General features: G+C 41.9%; 1 protein-coding gene across 2 annotated transcripts in view; it reads right to left on the bottom strand.

The window, feature by feature from the left end:
* SMS (spermine synthase) overlaps positions 1-23,510 on the bottom strand; it is a 43,760-nt gene extending 20,250 nt beyond the window's left edge. The window contains exons 1-4 of one of the 2 annotated variants that reach the window (XM_041399874.1): positions 23,378-23,510; positions 9,878-9,998; positions 2,367-2,460; positions 1,542-1,606 (exon numbers count right to left, since the gene is read on the bottom strand). In XM_041399874.1, coding sequence (XP_041255808.1) covers positions 1,542-1,606; positions 2,367-2,460; positions 9,878-9,998; positions 23,378-23,429 — 332 coding nt within the window. In that variant the 5' untranslated portion in view covers positions 23,430-23,510. Of the gene's footprint in view, positions 1-1,541; positions 1,607-2,366; positions 2,461-9,877; positions 9,999-22,751; positions 23,131-23,377 lie in introns of those variants that run through there. The other variant, XM_041399875.1, reaches the window with a different exon arrangement.
* Between the last annotated feature and the right edge of the window lie 6 nt (positions 23,511-23,516).

Genomic DNA, 23,516 nt, shown 5'->3' with positions numbered 1-23,516 from the left:
AAGAGCAGCCCTGCCTTACAACAAAGGCATGAGAAACTTCTCCAGCTAGTTCATCCTAGTGCAGCTGCATGTGTGCACCAAAACAAAACAACGCAAAACGCAAAACTAATTAAAAAGAATCCAAAACCCCAAAACCAAAAACAAGCAAAAAAAAAAAAAAAACCACCACATTGAGGAGCGTGTGACAAGATCCATGCCTGATGCACTAGGAGGCTCACTCTAGGAGGTTCACCTCCCTATCCTAAGGTAAGCAGAAGATCTAGACATTGTTCTGACCCATTTTTAAGAAATTCCTATGACAGGGATTGCACAAACTCCCTTTATCACTACAGCATCAAAACAGCCTCAGAAAGCTTCTCCTTCATAAGCACACATGGCAAGATCATCTATGTTTGCACACTGTGCACCTTTTGAGAGGCTTTACCAGGTTGAAGTAGCAAGAAAATTACTGTTTTACAACTGTAAAACAGAAATAACAACATGCAAGTATAATACCACTTTTCAAATTACTACCACTTCATTTGTGCTCTCATAACCTTCCGATCTACTTTCTGTCATAGTACTGCCTAACTGTTTTCCTATTTTGTCGTTCGCTCCTTGGCTTTACTCAGCCTTGTTGATTTCTCGCTTGCTTTTTACTTTTCTTCACCCATTTTCACTTTTACGTTCCTTCAAGCACATGCTGCACTCTCTACCATGCGCATGCCTAGAGTAAGTGCTCTCTGGCTTCAAGGTATCACTCGCTGCCAGACAGCCACCACGAAGACAATAACAAGCCACATCCAGTATGGAAGTTATTTCAGCACTAGGCCATGAGCTGCAATAAGAGTTCTTAAATTTTAACACATAGCCTTGAATTTAAATAATACAAACTGACAAAGGGCTTGCAAAGCCTCCATCCTTAAGTTTAATTACAAAAATTTGCTACAAAACATAGCTGCCTTCTTGGCAGGTCCCTAAACCACACATACCCACAGCGAGCACCATGATGCACGGCAGAGGCAGAGATGTGAGAAAGAACTGCAGAAACCTTGTCAGGGCAAAGTCTCCTCTGTGGGCTTGAGCTCCATTTTAGCTCTAATCCTCATCCCTGGTCCCTTGTGCCAGAGCTGCACTGTAGCTCTATCCCCACCTGCCCAAGTTTTTTGCCAATCCTTGACACCCAGCTTGTGCTCAGAGTTGCCTCAGTACCACAGCCCAGCCTGGCAGCCACAGGGCTGGGTCTGATCCTGGTCACCATCACCAGCTCACCTTCTCCATGAGCTATGGGATGTGGCCCATAGGGTACAGTTTATGCCCTGCCACCCTTGGCTGCCCAGCTCTTTCAGAGCAGTCTGCTCCTGCTTCCACACTGCATTTTCTCTCACTATTTCATGCAATCCTCCCAAGTAACTAAAAAAAAAATCCCATCCATACCTTCATATTCCAGGCTATTCATTACAGGATTTACAGGAAAGCTTTATTACAGGAAAGCCTAATTTGCTTATTATCTTTAGTAACTATGCAGACAAGCCACATGCAGAAGCAGAGGTACAACTTACCGTTTCACCCTTTTTATGTTATCATGAATCAACTCTTTCATTCTTTCTTCTACTTTGTTTAGAAGCTGCAAAAAATAGCAAACAAGAGGTAGAATTTGTAGATCAGCACTTTATGCAAAATATTTGTTAAATTAGCCTACCTGGAAGTCAATAAAACAGCAGCTGCTACGAAAAGGCTTTGAAATGTAACATTAGAAGCCCATGAGTAACTAGCTGGCCTCAACCTTGTTACTAGCAAGCATATGCACATTTCAGCAGCTGTCATCACTGCATTTAGCTGTTCTCCAGGACAACACATCCACAGAGGGAACATGAGAACCCTTCAAAGTTCCATTCCTGCTACAGTAGTGGCTTCTTACCCCTGCAATACTCAATGTCTAGAGCCTTCATGCCAGAGATGAAGCTGTTTTTCTCCATGGGGCAAAAGACTAAGTACGGAGGCTTCCCATCTCTCAAAACAGAGAATAAAAAGAAGTCTCACACTAATACACCAGGCTGCAGACAGAGCATCTCATGTCCTCTCTCACTTGTCCTCCTCTAGTCCTTGGGTAGCTGAAGAGACCCAAGCCCTAACCAAGGCTGCTGTATCTTCACAACTGTTCCAAGGAACACGAGGCCCAGTACTTGCAGAGGACTGTGTGCATTCATGCACTCACACGTGTGCACAACTTCCAACAGGTGTTACTGTTCCTCATCTGCAAGCATCCAGGTTTGAACTGACTTTAATATTTTTCATTTTTTACCACGACAGACTTTGATAAACCTGACAAAATATGAGCTCCCCATACAGTTAGGTAATCCTAGTAAAATAAGCAACACTCATACCTGATCAACTTCTTCTCTTCCTTTCATGTCATCATTGTAGCTCTGCAGATCCACCAACACCAGTCCATGAGGGTGAATTCTCAAATTGGCAAAACTACAACAGAGACAATGATGACAAATTTATTATCAAAAATCAGAGTACAGAAAGAAAATCTAAAACAAGTTATATTAAAATTTAGAATTAATATCTTTTTCCCCAGCATCTGTAACTGTTGGCAGTGCCAGCTCAAGTCTTCCTCTGCAAGTCACAAAGAGCAACCAAAGTTGCAAGAACAGTCACTGCCAGAACCCGTAGGAAGCAAGGCAGTGAAACAGGTGTTTAAGCCACAACAAAAACGGTACAATGAGAATACACTGTCTGCTAGTCTATAAGGCCTGCTAGAGCAGGTGTGTTGGTTTGGTTTGGGCTTTTTAATTGAAAACAAGCCTTAAGAAAACAGCTGGACACTTTCCTTCCCCTGCATTTTCCTTTTCACTTCTGGGGATGTGTCTGTTTTGTTTTGCAGGCAGGGTGGTTGCAATTGGTTGCTTGATTTTTTGGTTCGTTGTTTTTTTTGTTTTTTTTTTTTAATTGTAACTATTCAGAGACACTGATCACATTCAAAGCTGAATAAAAATCTGTAAGTGAAAAACAACAAGCATCCTGGAGCAAACCACAGCTTTGGCTGGCAAAGAAATTGCAGCAGCAAACTCTCATTGATGAATACAGATGCAAAGTCAACAAAATTCATACTGTGTATTTACTACAGAAACGTATAAAGACCAAAGAGCAAGGCTTCGCCATGCTAAGTACATCAGGTGAATAAACAGTGAATCTCCAAGAACCTGCAAGGAGGAAAACAAGAACTAAGGGCAATGCGGAAGGACACAAGAAAACAGCATAGCAGAGGCAATATCCTTCCCATTCTAGGGAGGAGAGAAGACAAAAAGAAACAGAAAGGCTAAAAAGGAAGCAGTGGAGAAAAACATACAATGGAAAAAAAAAGCAGAAGAGGGGATGAGAACAGGAATGGCTGAACAAAGAAAGGGTATTCAGAGATAGAAATGCACTAGTACAACACAGAAACCTCAGATAAAGCTGTATCATTCTCTGAATGCTCCATTTTCTGCCTGTCTCCTCTTATCACCCCACTCAGCTCCAAAGGAGAACACAAACCAACTCTTGTTATGGCAAAGTTTACATGACCTTTCATCTCCCCGCCCCTCCCACCTTTTTTTGTCTCTTCCAGAGCCCCTTTTGCAAACTGTCAGCCTCAACAGGAACATCACCTCCCCCATGGTGCTGGGACCTTCAGCCCTCAGCTGCAGTCAGAGATAAAACCCTGAATATTGTGTGTTATCTGAAGATAACTTCTGGTAACTGTAAAACAATCAAATTATGAAACTGACTGAAGCAGTTAAAGAATAAAAACACCTTGCTGGTTTTGGAACAGCAGTGTTCTGCAGCCCTCATGTGTTACTGCTGTCACTCAGGTTTCTTCAGAGGATAGGTCTGGGCAGTCTGAGTCTTTCCTCAAGACTCTGCAGACAGATCCTACCCCAGGAAGAAAAGGCATTTCTATTTACTATTTACACATGCACATCCAGAGCTCACAGACTGTCATCACCTTGGAGCAGCCCTCCCTCCATCCCAGAGCTTCCCCACTAGGTGTCCTCCGACACAGGGTTTTGGTTAGGCATCACAAAAGCCTACCAGGATTCTGTTTACAAGAAGATTTGGGTGTTTCTAAAGGAGAGAAGGACAAAAGTGCAGAACTTAGAAGATGGAAATATTGGTCACTCCAGGTTTTGGACATGACCATTCACAGTGAAAAGGGTGAAGTCCATAGGCCCTCAGAGCTGTGGCACTACAGACAGAAATATGTATATGCAGTTCGTAAGACAGCTCTGATTGCCTGAAAAGTGGCACGGCAAATATTTTCACTGTTAGGAAAACTTTGTATCAGTTTGTTTCCATATTCTGGGAGTTGCTGTTGGCAGAAATGAGCAACAGATTGACGGCCCCATGACTCGAGTTCTCATTTACATTAACTTCCTACAAGAATCACACAGCTGTCATAAGATTTGACAGCTGACATCTTCACTTCCCCTGTGACCCCATGAGAGCCTCAGCAGGGGATGCTCCTGCCCCTGCTCTGAGGTGGGAGGCAAGAGCGACAGAGAGGAGAGCTGCTCTGAAAGTACAGCCACACAGCTTCAGATTTGTTATGTGCTATGACAGCATTAGAAGACAGAGACAACAGCCTGCAGGACTGAATAAATGCAATCCATTTGATCCAATTGTCACCTCTAGCAGAATAGAAGGGTCCTGACACCTGGGGCAAGGAGGAAGAGATGAAAGGCAGGCAGCAGGCTGTGTAATGGGACTGAATTTCAAGTTCCAACAGGTTGCAAGTTTCCGGCTGATATTCTCAGCTAGTTTATGGTAAAAAAAAAACTTGAATGAAATTCAAAATTCTCAACAATAATACAGGTCCAGGTCAGTTATACCTTGGCTGTAAGTTATCCGGATGAAAACACACATCGAAAATAAGCTAAAATGCCTTTAAAGATTCAAGCACACAGCCAACAGTACAAGAGTACTCAAAAATGTGAACAGTCCAGTATTAAGTAGTATTAAGGCAGTAGAGGTAGGCCAAAGCTGAACTCACAAGAAGTTACTAGCTTCAGTCATCAGACAGCAAAGGCTACGCCGGCTTTTGTCACTTCACATTTTTCTGCTTGGCAGAACATATATGAATGCAGTTTTTTATCAGCAGCTGCTCTTTTAATATCTGGAAGAGGGTTCTTTAAAACAATGAGAATAGTTTCCATTTTCTATCTATGAATATAAAAGAAAGATTACTTTAGAATCCAAGTGAGGGGAAAAATAAAGCTTGCTTCAAAATTAGCCACTCCTGTTTCATCTTTCTGAAAAATATAATACCTATTTAAAAAAAAAAAAAGTCACCTGCCAGACTTTTGTTGTGTGCTTGCATGTAATTTCATAAAAGTAGCAAGGGAAAAAAAAAAGCTCAGTGAGGAGTAACCTCTTCCTTTCCATCTGACAAGGAAATCTGCACCTGACAAGCAGCCCCCACTGTAAGAACACTCCACTGGCTGCTGCACCTGCATATCTGTCACATCCTTCCAAGGCAGTGCTCAAGCTTTTTGTGCTTGTATGCACAAGTGTCAGCTATAGACACAATTCTATTGAGTGCTGCATCTTAGCACTTGAACATCAGAAAACATCAGATGTCAACAAATAATTCCAAACTGCACAAATCAAAAAGTAATTGCTGGAAACAGAATTAGGAAGCAAAGATTGAAATATTCTAACCCAAAATGTATCATGCTACCTTAGTGACTTGTACTGCAGAGTACAATGAAACATTACAATCCCACATACCCAAGGAAGGATTTCCCAAACCACCACACCCAGAAAATAAAGCTGGATAGAAAGACAGGTACCTACAAATTCCTCTTTACCCATCAAAGCTTTTATCTGCTGACTAATTTTGAATCACTATAAAAGAAAATAGTTCAAGTATTTAAAAAACAGCTTGGCACTAAAAGCATCACCTGTCAAACTACTCAATGAGAGAGGAAATAAAAATGTGCTTATACTAGGAAAACATGAAATTTTGAGAATGGCATGACATTGTTTAACTAAAACATACTCTTTTTTAAAGTTCTTCACCTTAATTACAAAGTACTTGAGGGACCTTAAGGAGCTAGGCAATCACATTTCTTCATTATACCATTAGTCCAGTTCTGTTTTTACAGAATATGAAAATTAAACCAAGAAAAACTGTTGCATGGTAGCTGTTGCTGATTCCTACCAACTGCTTCCTATTCTTCAGCCCATTTTTATACTCTGGGTCACTCCATAGGCAACTACAACATTTTAGCCCGAAACAAAGAGCTGAGGAATGTTCACCCTGCTCCTTTAAAATATGCTGTCTAGCATACAGAGTGGTTAGCAAAAGACTAACAAAGAAAAGAAAAAAGTAAACATACTCCCCTCTCCCTTCACAGTGTTAACATATTCATCAGCATCCCTGTGACATACAAACCAAATTCAACTGGGTAAAGCTTGCACTGCTGTGAACAGTGGAGTCAAATGCAGTAGGATTATACTTCTCTAAACAAGAATTCAGACACCAAAGTTAAAAATGGATGTGTGGTATAGGGGAGGTCAAAACTTTTCTAAAAGACACTCTTCTACTGTAGAAACCATGACTCAAGTTTCAGGTTTTGGGGATTTTTGAAGAACTTCAAGGTGGAACACGACAAAAGAAAGAGCACAAACTTACAAGAAAAAAACCTTTCATAGCTCTATGCAGTATAATAAAAGGCTACTTGCTCACAAGCAGTAATGAGATTAAAACAAAGTACTAGCTGAGAAGATAGCAATTTCTAAAGATTAGCTTCACTGATTTTTCTCCTTAACTTAGATGTAACAACACTTCTCAATCTGTTGAAATATACTGGGCAGAATGACTCTATAACGTCTCATATACATTAGGTAAGATAAAAACTTCACATGTTTTAAACCTAACTTTTAACTGTTTAGTCCAAGATAGTGACATTTCAGTAAAAGCATGCTGCTTAATGTGACCTTACAAACCACTCTAGAAGGAATCTAAAAACACAGAGATCAGAAAAACAAGATTGCTTGAGACTCAAAACCCAAGAGACGGGGCTCCACTCTGGCACATGCCACTGCTCCCCAAGCAGTGCTTGGACAAGGGGGCTGGCAAAGCAGAGAGGAATGCATCCATCCCCACCACTTCAGAGAAAAACTTGAGTGGCTCAAGTGAGCCATTCCCAGCCCCACTCCAGAGCCTTGTGTTGACAACCTCATTAGTAAATATCTTCAGTTGAACCTCCCTCAATTAGGTTTTTTGTCAGAACAAATCACAAAGTAAATGGACCAGGTAGAATTGCCACATATGACTTTTGCTTGCTTAGCTTTGGACAAAAGAGAACAGGGATCTGTTGCTTTGGTAATGACAACAGGAAACCAGGTCTTAATCCCCAAATCAGCTCCAATTTGTTCCACCAGTGCAGCCCTCCATGGAGCTGTTCACTTGGTGGCTTTGTCAGAAACAGTTGTGTCAACAGCAGGGCCCACAATTCCACAGATTGCAGCACGGGGCACCCTGCAGGCTGTGGGGTTATCTCAGCAAACTCTGGAGTACAGACACAGTTCAGCAACATATTACTAGCTCATCTCAAATATTTTTCTCAGGGATTAGTACCCAGCTTGTTACATCAACTGCACATCTGTCTTGCAATGGCTCAGTCACCTTTGGCTGGCTAAAAACATGTTTGTGTGCACATGTTCACAAAACCCTTGCTCACAGCACCCACTCCATTTCCCCTTCTAGGGAATTTGTAACAAGTTGTAGCCAGTCATCCTTGCAAGAGCTGTTCATGACATACCTACATCACAATTCTTTTTTCCAAGTTTTACTACAAGCTGCTGCTGGAAATGAAGCACACTCACTGTTTTGCAAGGAACCAAGAGGAAAAGCCTGCTTTTAGCAGGCTACTTTTAGCCTTGCTACTTTCTTTCTAGTTGTGTCAGGTAATATTTTTATGCTAACTAAAACATATGATATTTTAAGGCACTAAGATAAAGTGCAGACAAACTTGCTGGTATTGAAACAGAACTAGAAAGTTCTGTTTCAATTATTTAGTCAGTTGAAATCCATATGAGCTCATCAGCTCATTCTTACAATTTGTGAAACGTGTTTGTTTTGCAAGGATTTTTAACTGTCCAGTCTGTTGAGTTTTATGAGTTTACAACCTCATTTGTTTAAGTTAACTGAAACTACATCAAACAAATACAAACTACACTAGCAGAAATATACTGTTTAGGGCTACCTTAAAAAAAATGTTGAGGCTTATTGTATAACCACAGGAAACAAAACTGCTGAGGTCCCAAAACTCACAGAAAGTTCCCCTAAGCACATGTTCAGCTGACAGTATAATAAGAGCAATCGAGTCAGATATTTTAAAACTTAGGTTCTTATAAAAATCTTCCTCAGAGTTGCTTCCAGGTGCCCGTTCACTTATCTCCTGGAAAAGTTATCCAACAAAACTCTTATCTAGGGAGTTCCTGGAATACATCAAAAGGCAGGCAATTTAACTCTGAACCTGCTCCTTTAGAAGAGGCTATCATCTTAGGAGGAATAATCAGATGAATTTGCAAAGAGAAAACCCAGTTTGAGAATTCACACCTCATATCCCTCTAATACTCAAGGAAATGCAGGAAAGCAACATGAGGCCATGTAATCAAATATACTCAATCTTGTAGTCTCCTAACTTCTTTTTATTTTTAGGTATTATCTTTTAATTCTTTTGAGTTGGTAGAACCTTGATATTATATTTTTAGGAGAATTACATGAAAACTTAACTCAATAGAGAGGAAGGATAGAACCAGAGTAGAAAATTACCAACTTTGCTATCTTTTTACCAACTCAGAGACAAAGGCTACCAGAACTGCAATGTTGATCAAATTATTCAGGAAGAATATGAAAGCACATGCAAATAAAGACAAAATAAACAAGGCTGTACAAAAGCAAGATACAACTAACAGGTTTTTCTAGGCACATCAAGTATAAAAAACCAAGTAATTTTGAGCAGGAAAAGCCAGTGCCACATTTGAAAAGCTAACTGAAATATAACTAAAACTTCATAGAGCACAACTGAGAATGATAAACATAGAACTACTCATATCCACTTACCTGTTACCTTATTTTGGGTCCCAAAAACCCCCCACAAAAAATCCCAATTAAACAAACAAACAGAAACAAACCACCAAACAAAACAAATCCATCCAGCAAAAAAGAGAAAACAGGCAACCCGAAAGCAGCAACTGCCACAATTATGTTAAGAACAGGTAACTGAATAACAATAAAGAAATTTAGTGCAATAAAACCATGGTAGTTACTTATAAATAGACCAGATTAATGTATACCATAATCAACTGTGGAAGCAGCATCTGGAAATAAAGTGAATGTAGTTTTGTTTATCAGTTTGTCCCAGCAGACTCAGCTTTTGTGTCACTAATGACACCAACCACCCTTATCATGCTGTTAATTACCTCTGAAGCTGCTTGAGAATTTGAAGCATACAACAGCATGTAAATGGAGACAGACACAAAGTTGTCATTGCTCACATGCTAAGGTTAGACTCCAACACGTTTAGACATATTTAATGGTCAGAAAATTACAAATATACTGAACTGACTTGAGTTTCCTTCATATGGAAGGACTAGTGCTGGGACCAAGGCATCATTCTATGGTACAGACCAGACTGAACAGTTCAACCTCCTGATATCCAAACTGCAAGATGACATAGTCCAGATTAGAAATAATATTCTGCTTTATCACAACTACTTCATACACAAAGCTGATAAAAGGATAGCGTGCCCCATCAACACTACAGGAGGTCCAAGAGAGGGAGAAATAAATACTTTAAGGAAGGACACCAGGGACATAATCAAAAGAAAATCCACTCACCTGCCATTTTTTTTGATGTAGGTTACTAAATAACCATGGTCTTCCCAGTTATGAACTGTTTCTGTCATTCCCTGCTCCTGAAAAATGGGCTGTAGAGCTTTAAGAACGGCATTACAATCAGCTGCAAGATTAAGAGAGAAAAAATAATCAGTGAGGATTTTCCACTCAAGTTACTTCTGCCTTTTTTTAGAGGCTGGAAATTTTTTCCTGGAAGCCTGGATTAATTTTTCTGTAAGTACCATTTGAACACTCTTTCATGTATCTTGTCTTCTGTCCATCCTCATCTACCTAGAGATATTTCTCAGTGCATGGGTATCCAAACAACTTTAAATCGGTTTTCACACCTGAGCAAAAATAGTTATCTACGATGGATTCAATCAGAGTAGTTTTATTCCAGCTACTATTGATCATATTCTATACCACACTCCACACAAGTCTTTAATCATATAATTACTTTTAAAATCGCTTAACACACAAACAGCAATCCCAAAAAACCCCACAGCACTGACAAGAAACCTCAAAAAAAGTTAAGCTGTAATACTGGATAACTACAAAGGCATTGAAGACTAACCTATTCACCCTACCCCTACACAAACACCCTTTTTTCTAACATCCAGGCCAGAGCAAGTCCCCAGTTGAAATCTTCATGATATTATGGAAAAGAACTCTCAGAAGAGCACACAAAAACTCATTGGAAATAACTGACATTACGCTGGTACAACTAGCTTCAAAAGCAAGCTGATAATCTGTCCATAAAGATATTTCTTCAGTCAGAATATGCTAAGTTTAGAAGTCTCAAGTTTGCTGTACAGTTTTGTGGGGGTTGTCTTACCCACAACATAGCTTTAATGAACAATTTTAGTTTCTTCAAACAAGTGTCCCAAAAACAAGTTGCAAGCTTTGCCCATTTATTTTGGAGTTGACAAGGTGAATTAGGGGAGGATGCTCCTAAAATTGCACTTAGCAGAACAGGAACACAATTGGAAAGACTCATCACACCAGTGTCAGTGAGGAGACCTAACAAAACATCAATCTACAGGCTGTCCCTGGAAAGCAAGTAGCATCACTTCCACTTCACAAAACACAGAACTAAGTCACTATGGTCACGCAGTATGGCAACAATGTAACCAGGATTTAGTATCTCTACCAGAGAAACCACCTGACACCGACTTAGTATGGAGACAGTTTACAACCAAATGCTTCAGCACAGACACAATCCTCCCCATTGTGACTTTCTTCAAGAGTTATTCCCAAGGTACTCATTTTGTTTTACCCCTGCTCCCAAAATGCATATACATTGGAAGCCAGTAAAGGTAGCCAGCAGACATAATCAGCAATAGTTTCCAGGATAAAATGGAGTTGTACAAGCTACAAAGAACTCAAAAAAAGATCCATACCAAATAAATCAAGGTTCCTCAATCATCTCTACCCAACTCCACAGCAGACTAAGCGAAAAATCTGATTGCTTGAAACTTATGTTTGCCCATCCATAAACCCCAGACTTGAATTACCCCTGAATGCTTCAACCAGAAGGACTAAAGTGACTGATATTTACTTTCCTTCAAGCAAAATCAAGAGCACACCAATTCCCCAGTAGCCAAGGATATTTAATAGAAGTCGGAAGGCTTTGCTTACTGCTCATTGTATGTGATCTCAATGCATGTTCTGAGATAGATTTATTTTTCACCTTCTAAATCTCACTCAACTCCATTTTGCAAACTAAAGCCAAATAGAACAAACAAAATTAAACTCTGCTAGACCACGGTGAATTAACTGCTGGTTCCTTCTTAGTCAGGAGCACCACTGATGAAACACCACAGTCCACTATCATCATGAAACTTCTTCCTTCCCCTACCTTTCTGTAAAAATACACATTGTCTGTACCAGTAAGATTTTAGACTTCCTATCCAGTGTCAGGTTCTGCCATGGCACAGGCAAGAAGGCTCAGAGTACACAGGTTGTCTGTCCAGTAACCATGGTTACAGCAGTAATAAGTGGGCCAGTAATCAAACCAACATGTTTTTCAGACATCAAAAGAATAGATAAATAGGGTCATAACTATGAGCCACAGTTCTTAAACAGGTTCTAATCTCTGCCTTGCACTGGCAAGGGAACTTTGCAAGGCTCACTTTGAACTTGCAGCTTCTGGCAGGCATCAGCCGTTTTTGGAGAAGGTAAGAGCAGCTGCTCCAATGCCAGTACATTCACGAAGAATTTCTGTCACTTCAGACATGTAGTCCCCACTTTCTCAGTAGCATTTGCTTCCTTGCCCAATTCCCTTTACCTTCTCCACCTTTTTCAAAACAAATACCTACTTCCACCATTTACCCCTTAAGCCACCACCACAAAAACATTAAAAACCCTGTTTAGTAATGCATGCCATACCCTCCAAGGGCCAAGAGTAAAATGACATGAGACCCAAACTGAACCAGTGTCCAACCAACCCCCAAACCACTTCTGCAGCTTCTGCAAGACAGCAAATGGCAAAGAGACTGAAAAACGGAAGTACTCATAACACATTCAGCCTGTTTTCAACAGCTTTAAGGAATCCTGCTAGGTGCATCTTGGCAGACACTGCAGGACAAATCATCACTGATATTTTTCTGCTCCATGAACAGATCAACCCCTCTCATACAGCTCATCACTCAGCCACAGTTCTTTGCTAAGAACCAAGGCACAAGCTTGATTAAGCTCTCCCTATTATGCTATTAACTTTAGGAAATTAAAACAACAATATGCTCTTTCACCAGGTATCCTTTTAGTTCTACCACACAAGATTTGCCTTGGAGGGCTAATTAATCCTCCTAAGTTGGAGATTCCCTTATAACATGTTTGAGGCCTTAAGTGGTTGCTTGAAGGCATCAGGAAATTTCAGTGATCTCAGGATGTCTCACCCAAATCCACTTGTCACCACCTCACTCCAAGTTCAGATATGCTCTTATCAAGCATTGATAAGCAAATCGGACAATGGTGATTAAAACAACAGAACACCTTTGAATCTACATCCAAATGTTTATTCAAGTAGTCATTACCTTTTTTTTGTTATTCAGGAACAAAAGAAACAAACTCGGGATACCAAATACAAAATACTGATTTAGGCATTTGATAATTATTTGCCAGAAGTAATGAAAAATGCCCAGAGTTCCAACTTTAGAGAGCAGGAACAAAACCTACTATGTATAGGATTTGAAATATATGTCTTTTTCAGGAGAGTTAATGCCCAGTTTAGCCCGAACGTTTTCTAATCCCAGCACGTCTGAAGACTTGCAGCAGTTGCAGATGTTCCCCTGAATTTGCACAGCTAAGCAGTAATTGACAAATCTGTGAACACGAGAGCAAAGTCCAGAGTTGCTGTAAGCATCAAGTCTGGCCCCATGCACAACACCAGCTAGTTCCACCCTGACACTTGAGCTCAGTGTTGGAATCATCTGCTATTGAGCCAGACTATCTCTAAAAATATTTTGGATTAAGCCCTACAACCAACAAAATTTCAGTAAGCTATGGGAACAGATGAACTCTCATTTGAAAATATCCACCCCATTTCCAACTTCTAATTTTTCTTACCCTGATTTTCAATAATTTATTCTAGCAAGTGAGAATATAGCATAACCAAAACAATAAAACACATCAAAACACTCACATATGATTCTGCAACTGATGTATTTTCCCTTGGCAGCTAAATATTCAGTAGAGAAAGGTGAAGAAAACAAACCAAACTAAGTGCTTCATTAAGAATACATTAAAGAATTAGCAACATTAGGAATCAAGATGCAGAATATGCTAACAGTAAATAGCAACCTGAACTGCTGGCAGACTGTTTCAGTTCAGAGCTGTTTAGGTTGTTTGAACATAATAAATCCTTGTGTTTTGCAAGTCTGATATCCTTGCACATAGGCACTCTAGCTATCAACTCCAATTCTTCAAAAATCTTAACAGGAAAAGGAAATACAGAGACAGGGTGGGAGGGCACCACACACTAGTGATGAAGGGAACACACCTGACAGAAGAGATTCATTTCTAGGCAGCTGGGGTCCAGGGGCAGTTCAAGAAGAGCAGCAGGAGGGGGTGCCTCCAACCTGCTGCAGATGCACACCTGACTGCTCTGGCATTCAGCTCACCACAGTCAAACTGGTGGCCCCCTCCACCACCACCTCTTACTGGAAATAGTGTCCTCAGGCTCACAGGTGTACAGGGAATCTCTCATTCACAGACTGATCCAAGATGTTTTTCCAATGTCAATATTGTATCTCAATCTCAACCATGAAAAAACTGCAGAATTAGGAGGTGGGCAGCAGAAATGTCTGGTGAGCAAATTGTTCATAACCTTTAAAAATCCAGAGCCAAGGAGAAGCTTCAGGCTCCCATGTATTTGCCATGTCCTAGATTTTTTTTAGCACTTGGAAAAACAGAAATAAAAACCAAAAAAAAAGCTAAAAGTCACAACAGTCTATGGAAAGTTAACAGCTGCTTCCTCCTCCTAGGTCTCCCTCTCCATTGTATGTGACCAGGTGGAGCAGTACATAACAATTTGCAGATAAGTTGTTATCACTTAGTCATCAACTCCTGCACGGCAATCTTTTTCTTAGAACTAGAAAACTTTGGATTTTTAATTCTTTTGTGCTAGTTAAAAGGATCTGCCTGCATGGAAAACGAGAGAGCAGATCACACTGGTGTTTGAAACAGACTATGTAGAGAAGTTTTCACAGCAATATGGCAGGCTTAACTAAAGTCAGAATGCCAAAAGTTGCCTAAGCTGAGCCTTGTCCTCCAACAACAAAATAACCCCACGCCTCACAAGAATGAAAGTACACCCTGCAAGTACACCCCATGACCCCTGCTTTCATAACTGCCCAGAACAAAGCAGATCACTTTTTCCTGACATGTTAACAGATGCAAATGAATAACAACTGGCTTTAGCGACACACACCTTCTGGGTATTAAGTTCAAATTCTCCCATCAGAACACATATACAAGAAAAATCCTTTGTTTTGTCCTTGCCAGCTATGCAAAAGAAGAAAACAGCAGGAAGCAGAAAATGATACCAAAATTACTCCTTTCAATCACTTTGCACCCATGAGGACCATCCTCATTATGTTGACTTAGACACAGAAGTCAATAAATCATGTATGGCACAAGGCTTAAGGGAGCAGCAGGTGGAAATAGTCATCTACTACTCATTCGTCCATGAGAAAACAGATCATCAAGTTTCCTAGTACACTCTCTATTGCATTATGTATTACACAGGGTTAGGTGTAGAAGGCTGCTTTTTCCAAAGGTTTCCACAGAACACCTCCCCCACTCCTATTTTTAAGCTGCATATAGTGAATATGGCCTACAAAATGAATCTGGGCAAACCCAGCTATACTGTGTCACATCAGCAAGTGCATGAACTTACTGGCACTTCCATGAGATCACCAAAGCCAATAGGAGTCTCTCTGTGCATCCAAGGTTCCTTTAGGAAATTGTGGGTAAAACAACCGTGATCAGAATGAGCTCTCAAAGCATTAACAATACCCAGCTACCAAAAGGAGAATTCAACACACTCTCTTCCCCTGCACTACCACCACCTTTGTATTAGGTCCCCAATCAATATCAAGGGAGAATTCCACAGAAGATCTCAAGTTTTCAGCAAATATAGGTCTATGAGATCTATCCATTTCCATAATGGAATAAACATACTAAAAATAAGTTATTCCTTCACCCTTCCTCTACTTGATTTGCTGTATTAGGGCTATCAAAAATCTAATTTACTGTGCAACTACAGGGTGCCTCTGGATTGGTGCTTGTGGATTCATCAATATCTGAAGGCTCACTCAAGATGATTCCTCCAGAACAATATATTATGAAAAACTAAAAAGAATCCCCCACAGAGACCTGTAAGAGGGGTTTTCCCTTGTTAGTTTTTGGCAAAATTTTAGAAGACCATCATGTCTGAAAGCACATTAGGGACCATATTTTCAATCACTAGTAGAGTCTCCCCCATTCACTCTGACATTTACAAATTATTTCTCTATTTTTAATTAAATATATGCTTTAAAAGTATTCTCCTATATCTGGCATCTAATTGCAGTTAGTAATGATATGGCATCCTTCTACAGTTAACTTTTTAAATGCCTGTCTTCTGGAAATGTGCACAACAGATCACAAAGCAATTCTCTGGTAACTCCAAAAAATCCCAAAACAACACAGACCTTGTCTTGAGCCTTATTATCAACAAACGTAGTTTCAAAGCCTTAAACTTCATTTGTCTCCCAGTAACATACAACTGAAGCCCACCAACTGGCATACAAAGACTGTTCACATTTTAAACCTTAGCATCTATTGAAATATCTGTAGCCCTTCCACACACAAAGAAAAAAAAAAAAAAAAAAAAAAGCTGTAGAGAAGAAAACACATTTGGTAACAGAACTTCAGCAAGTCCAAATAATATCAGCTCTTCTGGTCACTTACATCTTCCAAGCCACTTTAATCATCTATGACCTGACCATCTTCTAGAAAAAATACTTAGCACAGCCCTTGTCCTAGATACTTTCCTCTCCTTTCAAGGATTTTGATATTTAAGAGGCATGATCAGAGAAATGTATCTGAAATGGGAAATACTGATGTGTCAAAAGCAGTCTTCATTTCCAGCAAGAATTTGCTCTACAGCCTCAAACCACGAGCCTCACAACAAACATCTCCCACACTGTTAGCCCTCACCTTTGCAGGTGACAGTTCCTTCATGTCTGAGCAAGCAGCCATTGAGAACTTGACATCATGCTGGAGAGTCAGATAATTATATTTTCAGAGTTCCAGTCATAAAGTATTTTAATCATCAAAACTAGAAACCAACAAAAGCAGACAATGAGTTCATAGCAGTCGTTACTGCTAAAAATGGAAAGCTATTAATACCTGTATTAACACCTCCTGACAAGCCCCATTTGTGCTCTGACACTCAGCAGGCCAGTTCTTGGTCCAGGCCTGCCAGAACTAGACTGGGGAGACCTGCAGGGCTCAGCTCACAACAGCCCAGACAAAGGCACAGGCTGAGCCCACACCACTCATGGAGGCTGCTAAGGAAACACAACCAGAACAGACCCATTCCTGAACTGCAGCTGCAAACACACCTTTAGCAAAGGTTGATAACACAGTTGCAAGCTCCAGAGACATCTAAGTCTTGTCTAATCCTTATTTACATGGTCTTCACATACAGATCATAGCTAAGGAGTCAGCAAATTTTGTTCACATACCATAAATCAATAAGGTAAGGAGATAAGCCTGTCATCTGCATGTTATCACTGCAATCAGATGTTTCAGCACTTGAGACAATCCAATGCTTGACAGAACCAGTCAAATTTAGTTATAAGGATCAGAGATACCATTCCCTCACAAGAAGTTCAAATATACTTAACATGTTTTTACAGCTAACTGCAGCCAGCTCCAGCCACAAAAGCAAAATCTGTCTCACAGGAAAAAACAAAGCCTTAGCATCTCTAGTACATCAGAGAACAAAAGCAACCACCAGAGAACATCAAATTAAAAGTAACTCTCTATATAGGTAAGTGCTCAAATCTTTTATTCATGAGTTTTATTTATAACCTTAGGCTTAGACTAATACTGAACTTGACATCTTCTTGCTCCTTCATACACAAGATTGACTTACTTGAGAAAGAAACCACAAGTTCTCAAGAAAAATATCAAGTTTTCAATGCCAGTCATCTCTTCCTGCATTCTCTGCTACTTCCACACTTAGTATGGGCTGAACAATGATTCAACATCTAGAACCGTTGATTATCTGCTAAATAAAGCAAACCAGCACCAGTTCCAAATTGTCTTTACTACAGCAAGACACAGCTCAAAACACAAGCAACTGAACTCATGCAGTCTTTACCCAGGTAGAAGTTAGGGCAGAGATTTCAGAGACAGTAGTAAGAAAGAGCCAATGCAGCATCCCCCAATCCCCCCATCCCACAGTATTTAGTTCCCCTAAACACTCCTCTTCCCAGGAGATTACCCTTTCAGAAAACCATGTTCTTAATTAGTTCTTAAAGTAAGAAAACTCAACAAAAAAGCTTTTAGAAGGTGTAAAACTTAAACCTTGTTAAGTCTTCCACCCTTCAAAAGTTCAGACCAACACAGTGAAAAATAAGCACATAAAACTTTGGTGCTGCTCCATGAAGAACACTAAGAGTTCCAATCCAAACAAAGACAAGAATGAAAACATTATTTTAACTGCATTCAGCTCAAATATTTAACAATTTGATAGCCTAAGTAAAAACTTCAATACTGAAAGAATATTTAGGAAGGTAATCAGAACACCTGATAGTTAAGATTTTCCCCCCCTGCAGTGTCAAAATTGAGCAGTGGACCCAACCCTGCAGACAGGGAAGCAAGCTACTGACAGAGGATGCTCAGTCTACAAAAGGTCATTCCCTTCTCTCTAGCTCCTTAAAAACATTAATCAGAGGAAAACCAGATCATGTGCACACACACATTCACTTAAAATTTTTCTTAAATTCAAGCACTGCCCTACCTGCACTCTCTCCAACCCCAGCATTCCCAGAGTGTGTAATTAACCCAAGAGCTTCCTAAGCATTGGTTTTAGTAACTGGTCCAGCTCAGGTAATCACTGCTCTCCTCCACCAGCTCCCTTATCTGTGCCCTGGCCCTCAGTATTACAGGCACAGTTGTTTGTGCCACTGTACCATTCACTATTTATAATCCTCCAGCAATAATCCCAAACAGCAAACATGGAGACAATTCAAACTGATTTCCAACTAATTTGCCTTTCAAAACAACTTTCTGAAGCCAAGAAACCAAATCTCACAAGAGATCTCTTCATATCAAAATCTCTTCATATTATCCCTCCTCCCACCCTTAGAGGAACCTGAAGAACATCCATCAGTTCAATACTCAACAACCAAGAAAACACGTTTGACATTCACATGTTTGTGAATTTGTTGACACATTCATGCATGGATGGAAAAACTCCCATTTGCAAGCAGATTTATAACATACAGCAAATCTAAAATCAACTCTGTACAGGTATAAGCATCAAATATGTATATACCCTCATAATAAAACCCTCAAACTCAGTAACTCGAGGAGTCTCAAATTCATCTCTTCTGGCTAACAAAAAGACCACAACTAAAGTTTTCTGTGCACCAATTAAAGAAGCCCAGCAAGCTGTGTCCACTTCTGTAAATGCTAAAATAGTATTCTTATATTTTAGGATAGGGAACACTATGCTGTTTGCCTGCTAAAGCTGTCTGTTTATCTCCAGGGTCACAGATAAGTAAAATACTTCTGTTCAAAGAGCTGAGCTGTAGAGTTGCTAATTTAACCAGCTCTGAAACTCAGGCTGTGCTATCCAGCTATCACTCCTGCCTATATTTTTAACTGGCTATTCCTAAAAAACTAATGAGGTGCCTAATTAGAGGAAATAGTTACAAGGACAGGCAAAAAGGCCTTTTTTATTAATAGTATATAGATTTTTCTACTACACAAAAAAAGACAAGGACAGCACATGGACAGGCAAAAGGGTCTTTTTTTTAATAGTATACAAATTTTGTAGTACACAAAAAAAATTACTGAAAAGTTTGAAAAAAACTGGCAGCTTTTAGTAGATGTGCATGGCTTTAATCATCTCATACAACCCCATTCCCAAGGCAATACTGTGGTCCTCCATCTCACACCAACGCAAGAGGACCTGTTTAACTCTCCAGACCAACGTTTTTATTGACATTGCTGGCAATTCCAACAACCTCATGGAAGTGATGACTGCAAACACTAAGAAATGGCTACATAAGAGTTATCAGTCTTACAATTCTTGCTGAGTACATCTGAGTCCTGAAGAATGTACATGACAAGCTCCAGAGTACAATACTCCAAGACAACCGGACTGCCTGAAGAAACCAGGGCTGTTGGAAGGGTTTGTGACATGCCAAGCAAGTCAGCCAGTGAGAACAACCCACCAGAATCCACCCCATTCTGCAGCACAAGCAGTTGCTAACAGCTGCACGAGTATTAACACGTGACAAAATCCCATCTTCCTCATGCAGAGCTCTGTCCTGCAGATCTTTTCTCTGTCAGCAACAAGGACAGCTTCCATCCTTCACTCACAGAGAACCTCAGAAGACTGAGGATAAAGACAAGAGACACACATCAGAGAACAAAGTGATAAACAGATCCCAGAGAACTATTAACATCTTAGCCTTTATAATCATCTTCAGTCTTGATGGTAGACAATTACAGCGATGCCTTTGGATAGCTGCTATGTTAAAAGTGAACAGTGAGAAACATATACAGATTATTTCAACCATGTAAAATGACTCAGACCAAGCAGATTCTTAAAAAAAAAACCCACCATTACCATGTACAGTTATTGCAAGATGCATTGCAATGAAACAAACTACTGTCCAACCTTACTATAAAGTACAGATGCCATTATCTGGACTTTGACATGATCCCCCACAACATCCTTCTCTCTAAATTGGCGAGAGCTGGCCTCAGTGGGTGAACTGTTTGGTGCATAAGTAAATCGTTGGACAGTCACATCCAGAGGGTCATGGTCAGTGGCTCAGAATTCCAATGGACATCAGAAACAAGAAGTGCCTCTCAGGGGTCCATACTGGGACCAGTTATTTAGTACCTTCATTAATGACCTAGACAAAGATCAGTTACAGATGACACCAAGCAGAGTGGTATGGTTGCCACACCTGAAGCATGGGAGGGCATCTAAATGGATCTGGACAAGCTTGAGAAGTGGCTCATGGGAATCTCATGAGGTCTAACAAGACCAAGTGCAAGGGGCTGCACCCAGCTCTGGGCAGCTCCTTGTATCAACAGTCTGCGGATGAACAGATCAAGAGTAGCCCTGCCCAGCAGGACTTGGGGCTGCTGGTGGGTGAGAGGCTGGACATGACCCAGCAACAGACATTTGCAGCCCAGAAAACCAAAAGTGTCCTGGGCTGGACCCAAAGCACTGAGGGCAGCAGGGTGAGGAAGGGAATTCTGCCTCTCTGCTCTGGTGAGACCCCACCTGCAGTGCTGCCTCCAGCTCTGGGGTCCCAGCACAGACCTGCTCAAGTCCAGAGATGATCAAGTTCAAGATGTTCAGAGACATGGAGAATCTCCCCTACAAGGAAAGGTTGAGAGAACTGGAATTGTCCAGTTTACCTGAAGGGAACTTAAAGCTGAAGAGAAACGTTTGAAAAAGAGCCTGGAGTGACAAGGGGGAATGGCTTCAAACTGGAAGAGAACAGGGTTTGGTTAGATATTAGGAAAAAATTCTTTACTGTGGGGGGTGAAGCACTGGGACAGACTGCCCAGAGAAGCTGTGGATACCACCTCCCTGAAAGTGTTCAAGGCCGGGCTGGATGTGGTTCAGTGTAACTTGACCTAGCCCACAGCAGAGAACTTGGAAGTAGGTAACACTTTAAGGTCCCTTTTAACCCCCACATGATAAGCTGGCAACTTGTTATATTAATACCTATACAAAAACACACATTTGTCAAAAACAAGGACACAGTTAATGTTTTGAGGAAAAAGGAGTGTGCATTTACCAAGTTTACAGATTCTGCCTTCTCCATAAGGAAAGATGCAACAGCTTTAGCTGAGACCTACAAAAAACATGCTATCCTCACAAGATCTGAAGGTCAAACACGACACATTTAATTTTACTAAATGCCATTTCATAGCATTCCAGACCATTCAGAAATCTAACTATCCAGCTAACTTGGAGGAAAAAAACTCAATTAGTTGACAATCTATGATTAAGCTATAAGGTTTAACTCCTGTAACACAAACTACACATGCACATTCACCAGTTTTTTCTATTTAGATGACACTTTGTGCTTCGGACCATAAACACTAGATGAGAGGAAAAACTCCACATAAGAAGTACAAACCAACAGTACTGAGCTGCCACAGCTAAAAGTTCTTCATGTCTCACTGAAGATGTCCGTTTCGCTGAGACAAATGTAAGAAGGCTTCTTCCTTCCTTTGATGTACACAGCAACATTTCTACAGTGGGTCCATCAACCCATCCCCATTTAGGTATATCCATCTCGGCCAGACGATGATGCAAACATTGCCCTCAAAAGTAAAGGCAAGTGGAAAAGCCTACCTAAAATCAAAGCCATTATTAAGGTCCTTACCACATTCTCTAATTAACAGCATTGTTTTTTATATCATGAGGAGCTAACATACCTATGGTTTGTTCTCAATAAATAAACCATAGGTAAAGCACCTACTTTATCCCTGGCAATTCTGACCTTATGCAGAAGCCAATTGTTGCTGTAACTCCTGAACCCATGGTAGTTCAGAGAACTACAGTGACAAAGAGGCCATTGTGGGGGCTGGTTGGTTTCTATACTTTTTGCACTAGCCTAGTTTACCAATTCTGCTCATACTAGATTAGTCAAGCACAAGGTGCAAGGAAAATAGCAGGACTATCTCATTTGCCATTAGGTCACCATTAGAGTGGCTAACCCACCCTGAAACAAACTCCGTGGAAAAGGGAAACTGAAAGGTTTTCCGTGTGAAAACCACAGCGCACTATCCCAAAGAACGCTCTTGGAGAACTGCAGTAACACCTTCCCCTTCCTGCTCCCGGCTCTCCGAAGTGCACATGCAGCAATGCCACAAAGGGCACAGCTCGCAGCAAAGCCCCTGTGGTCAGAAATCTCTTTCTCAAAACAAGCTTTTAAAAGATTTTGTCTGCAGATGCAGCGAACTGCCTTCACACCAAACTGGGAGGGAGAAAGGGGTTCGACACAGGGGCCAGGCCGGCCCAGGGGCGGGTGCCGGGAGGCCACACCGAGCCCGCGGCCTGGCTCAGCACTCGGCGAGGCGCTTTGGCGCCCACGGCAGCTCCCCCCTTCCCCCATCAAACCTTTCCACCCGGCTCGGCCGCCGGGAAACGTGGTTGTCGCCGCAGCTCCCCGGCCCGAACGTGCCCCCTGCAGATACCCGCGGGGTCAGGCCCTGCCACAGCCCTGAGTTAATCGCGTTCTCCACCAGCTTCGAGCAGCACCGCAGTGTCACCGCACTCCCGCCTCGCTCGGCGGCAGCCGCCAGCCCGGTTCGTCGCACCCGCCTCAAGCGCGGTGCAGCCGCAGCGCCTCGGGGGTGCCCCGGCCCCGCCGCCCGCCAACAGCCAAGGTCTCCTTCCCTCCCTCCGGCCCTGCGGTTCGGCGCCTCCCGCCCGGCCCGCTACCCCCGCGGGGAAAGCGCGCCCTGAGGCGCCCGGAGTCGCCGCGGGGGAACCCGCACGTCCGCCTGGGCCCAGCCCCCGCCGCGGCGGGCTCTGGGCAGGAGGCCGCAGCGGGCCGCCCGCCTGCCCAGGAACAGAGGCGGGTACCGGGGACAAACACGGCACGGCGGGAACGCCGGGGAAAGGGCCGGAGGGGGAGGCGGCGCCCGCGCGGGCCTCATCCACGGCGGCCCCGGCGAGACACGCAACGGGGCGGGTGGGGTGGGGAAGGTGCGCGCCCCCTCGCCGTCTTCGAGCCCGGTTACCTGTGGCGCCGAGCAGGAAGTCCAGGGTGCTGTGCCGCGCTGCTGCTGCCATAGTGAGGTAGAGCCCTGTGCCATGCCTGGAGCGGCGGCGGCGGCGCGGCCCGAGCGGCGGAGCGGCCCTATATGCGCGGGGGCTGCG

Source organism: Onychostruthus taczanowskii, unplaced genomic scaffold, assembly GCF_017590055.1.
Source record: "Onychostruthus taczanowskii isolate IOZ18803 unplaced genomic scaffold, ASM1759005v1 scaffold17, whole genome shotgun sequence".
NCBI classification, from domain to species: Eukaryota; Metazoa; Chordata; class Aves; order Passeriformes; family Passeridae; genus Onychostruthus; species Onychostruthus taczanowskii.
Note: the sequence above shows the minus strand (reverse complement) of the source record. Positions and strands in the feature narration are given on the sequence as shown.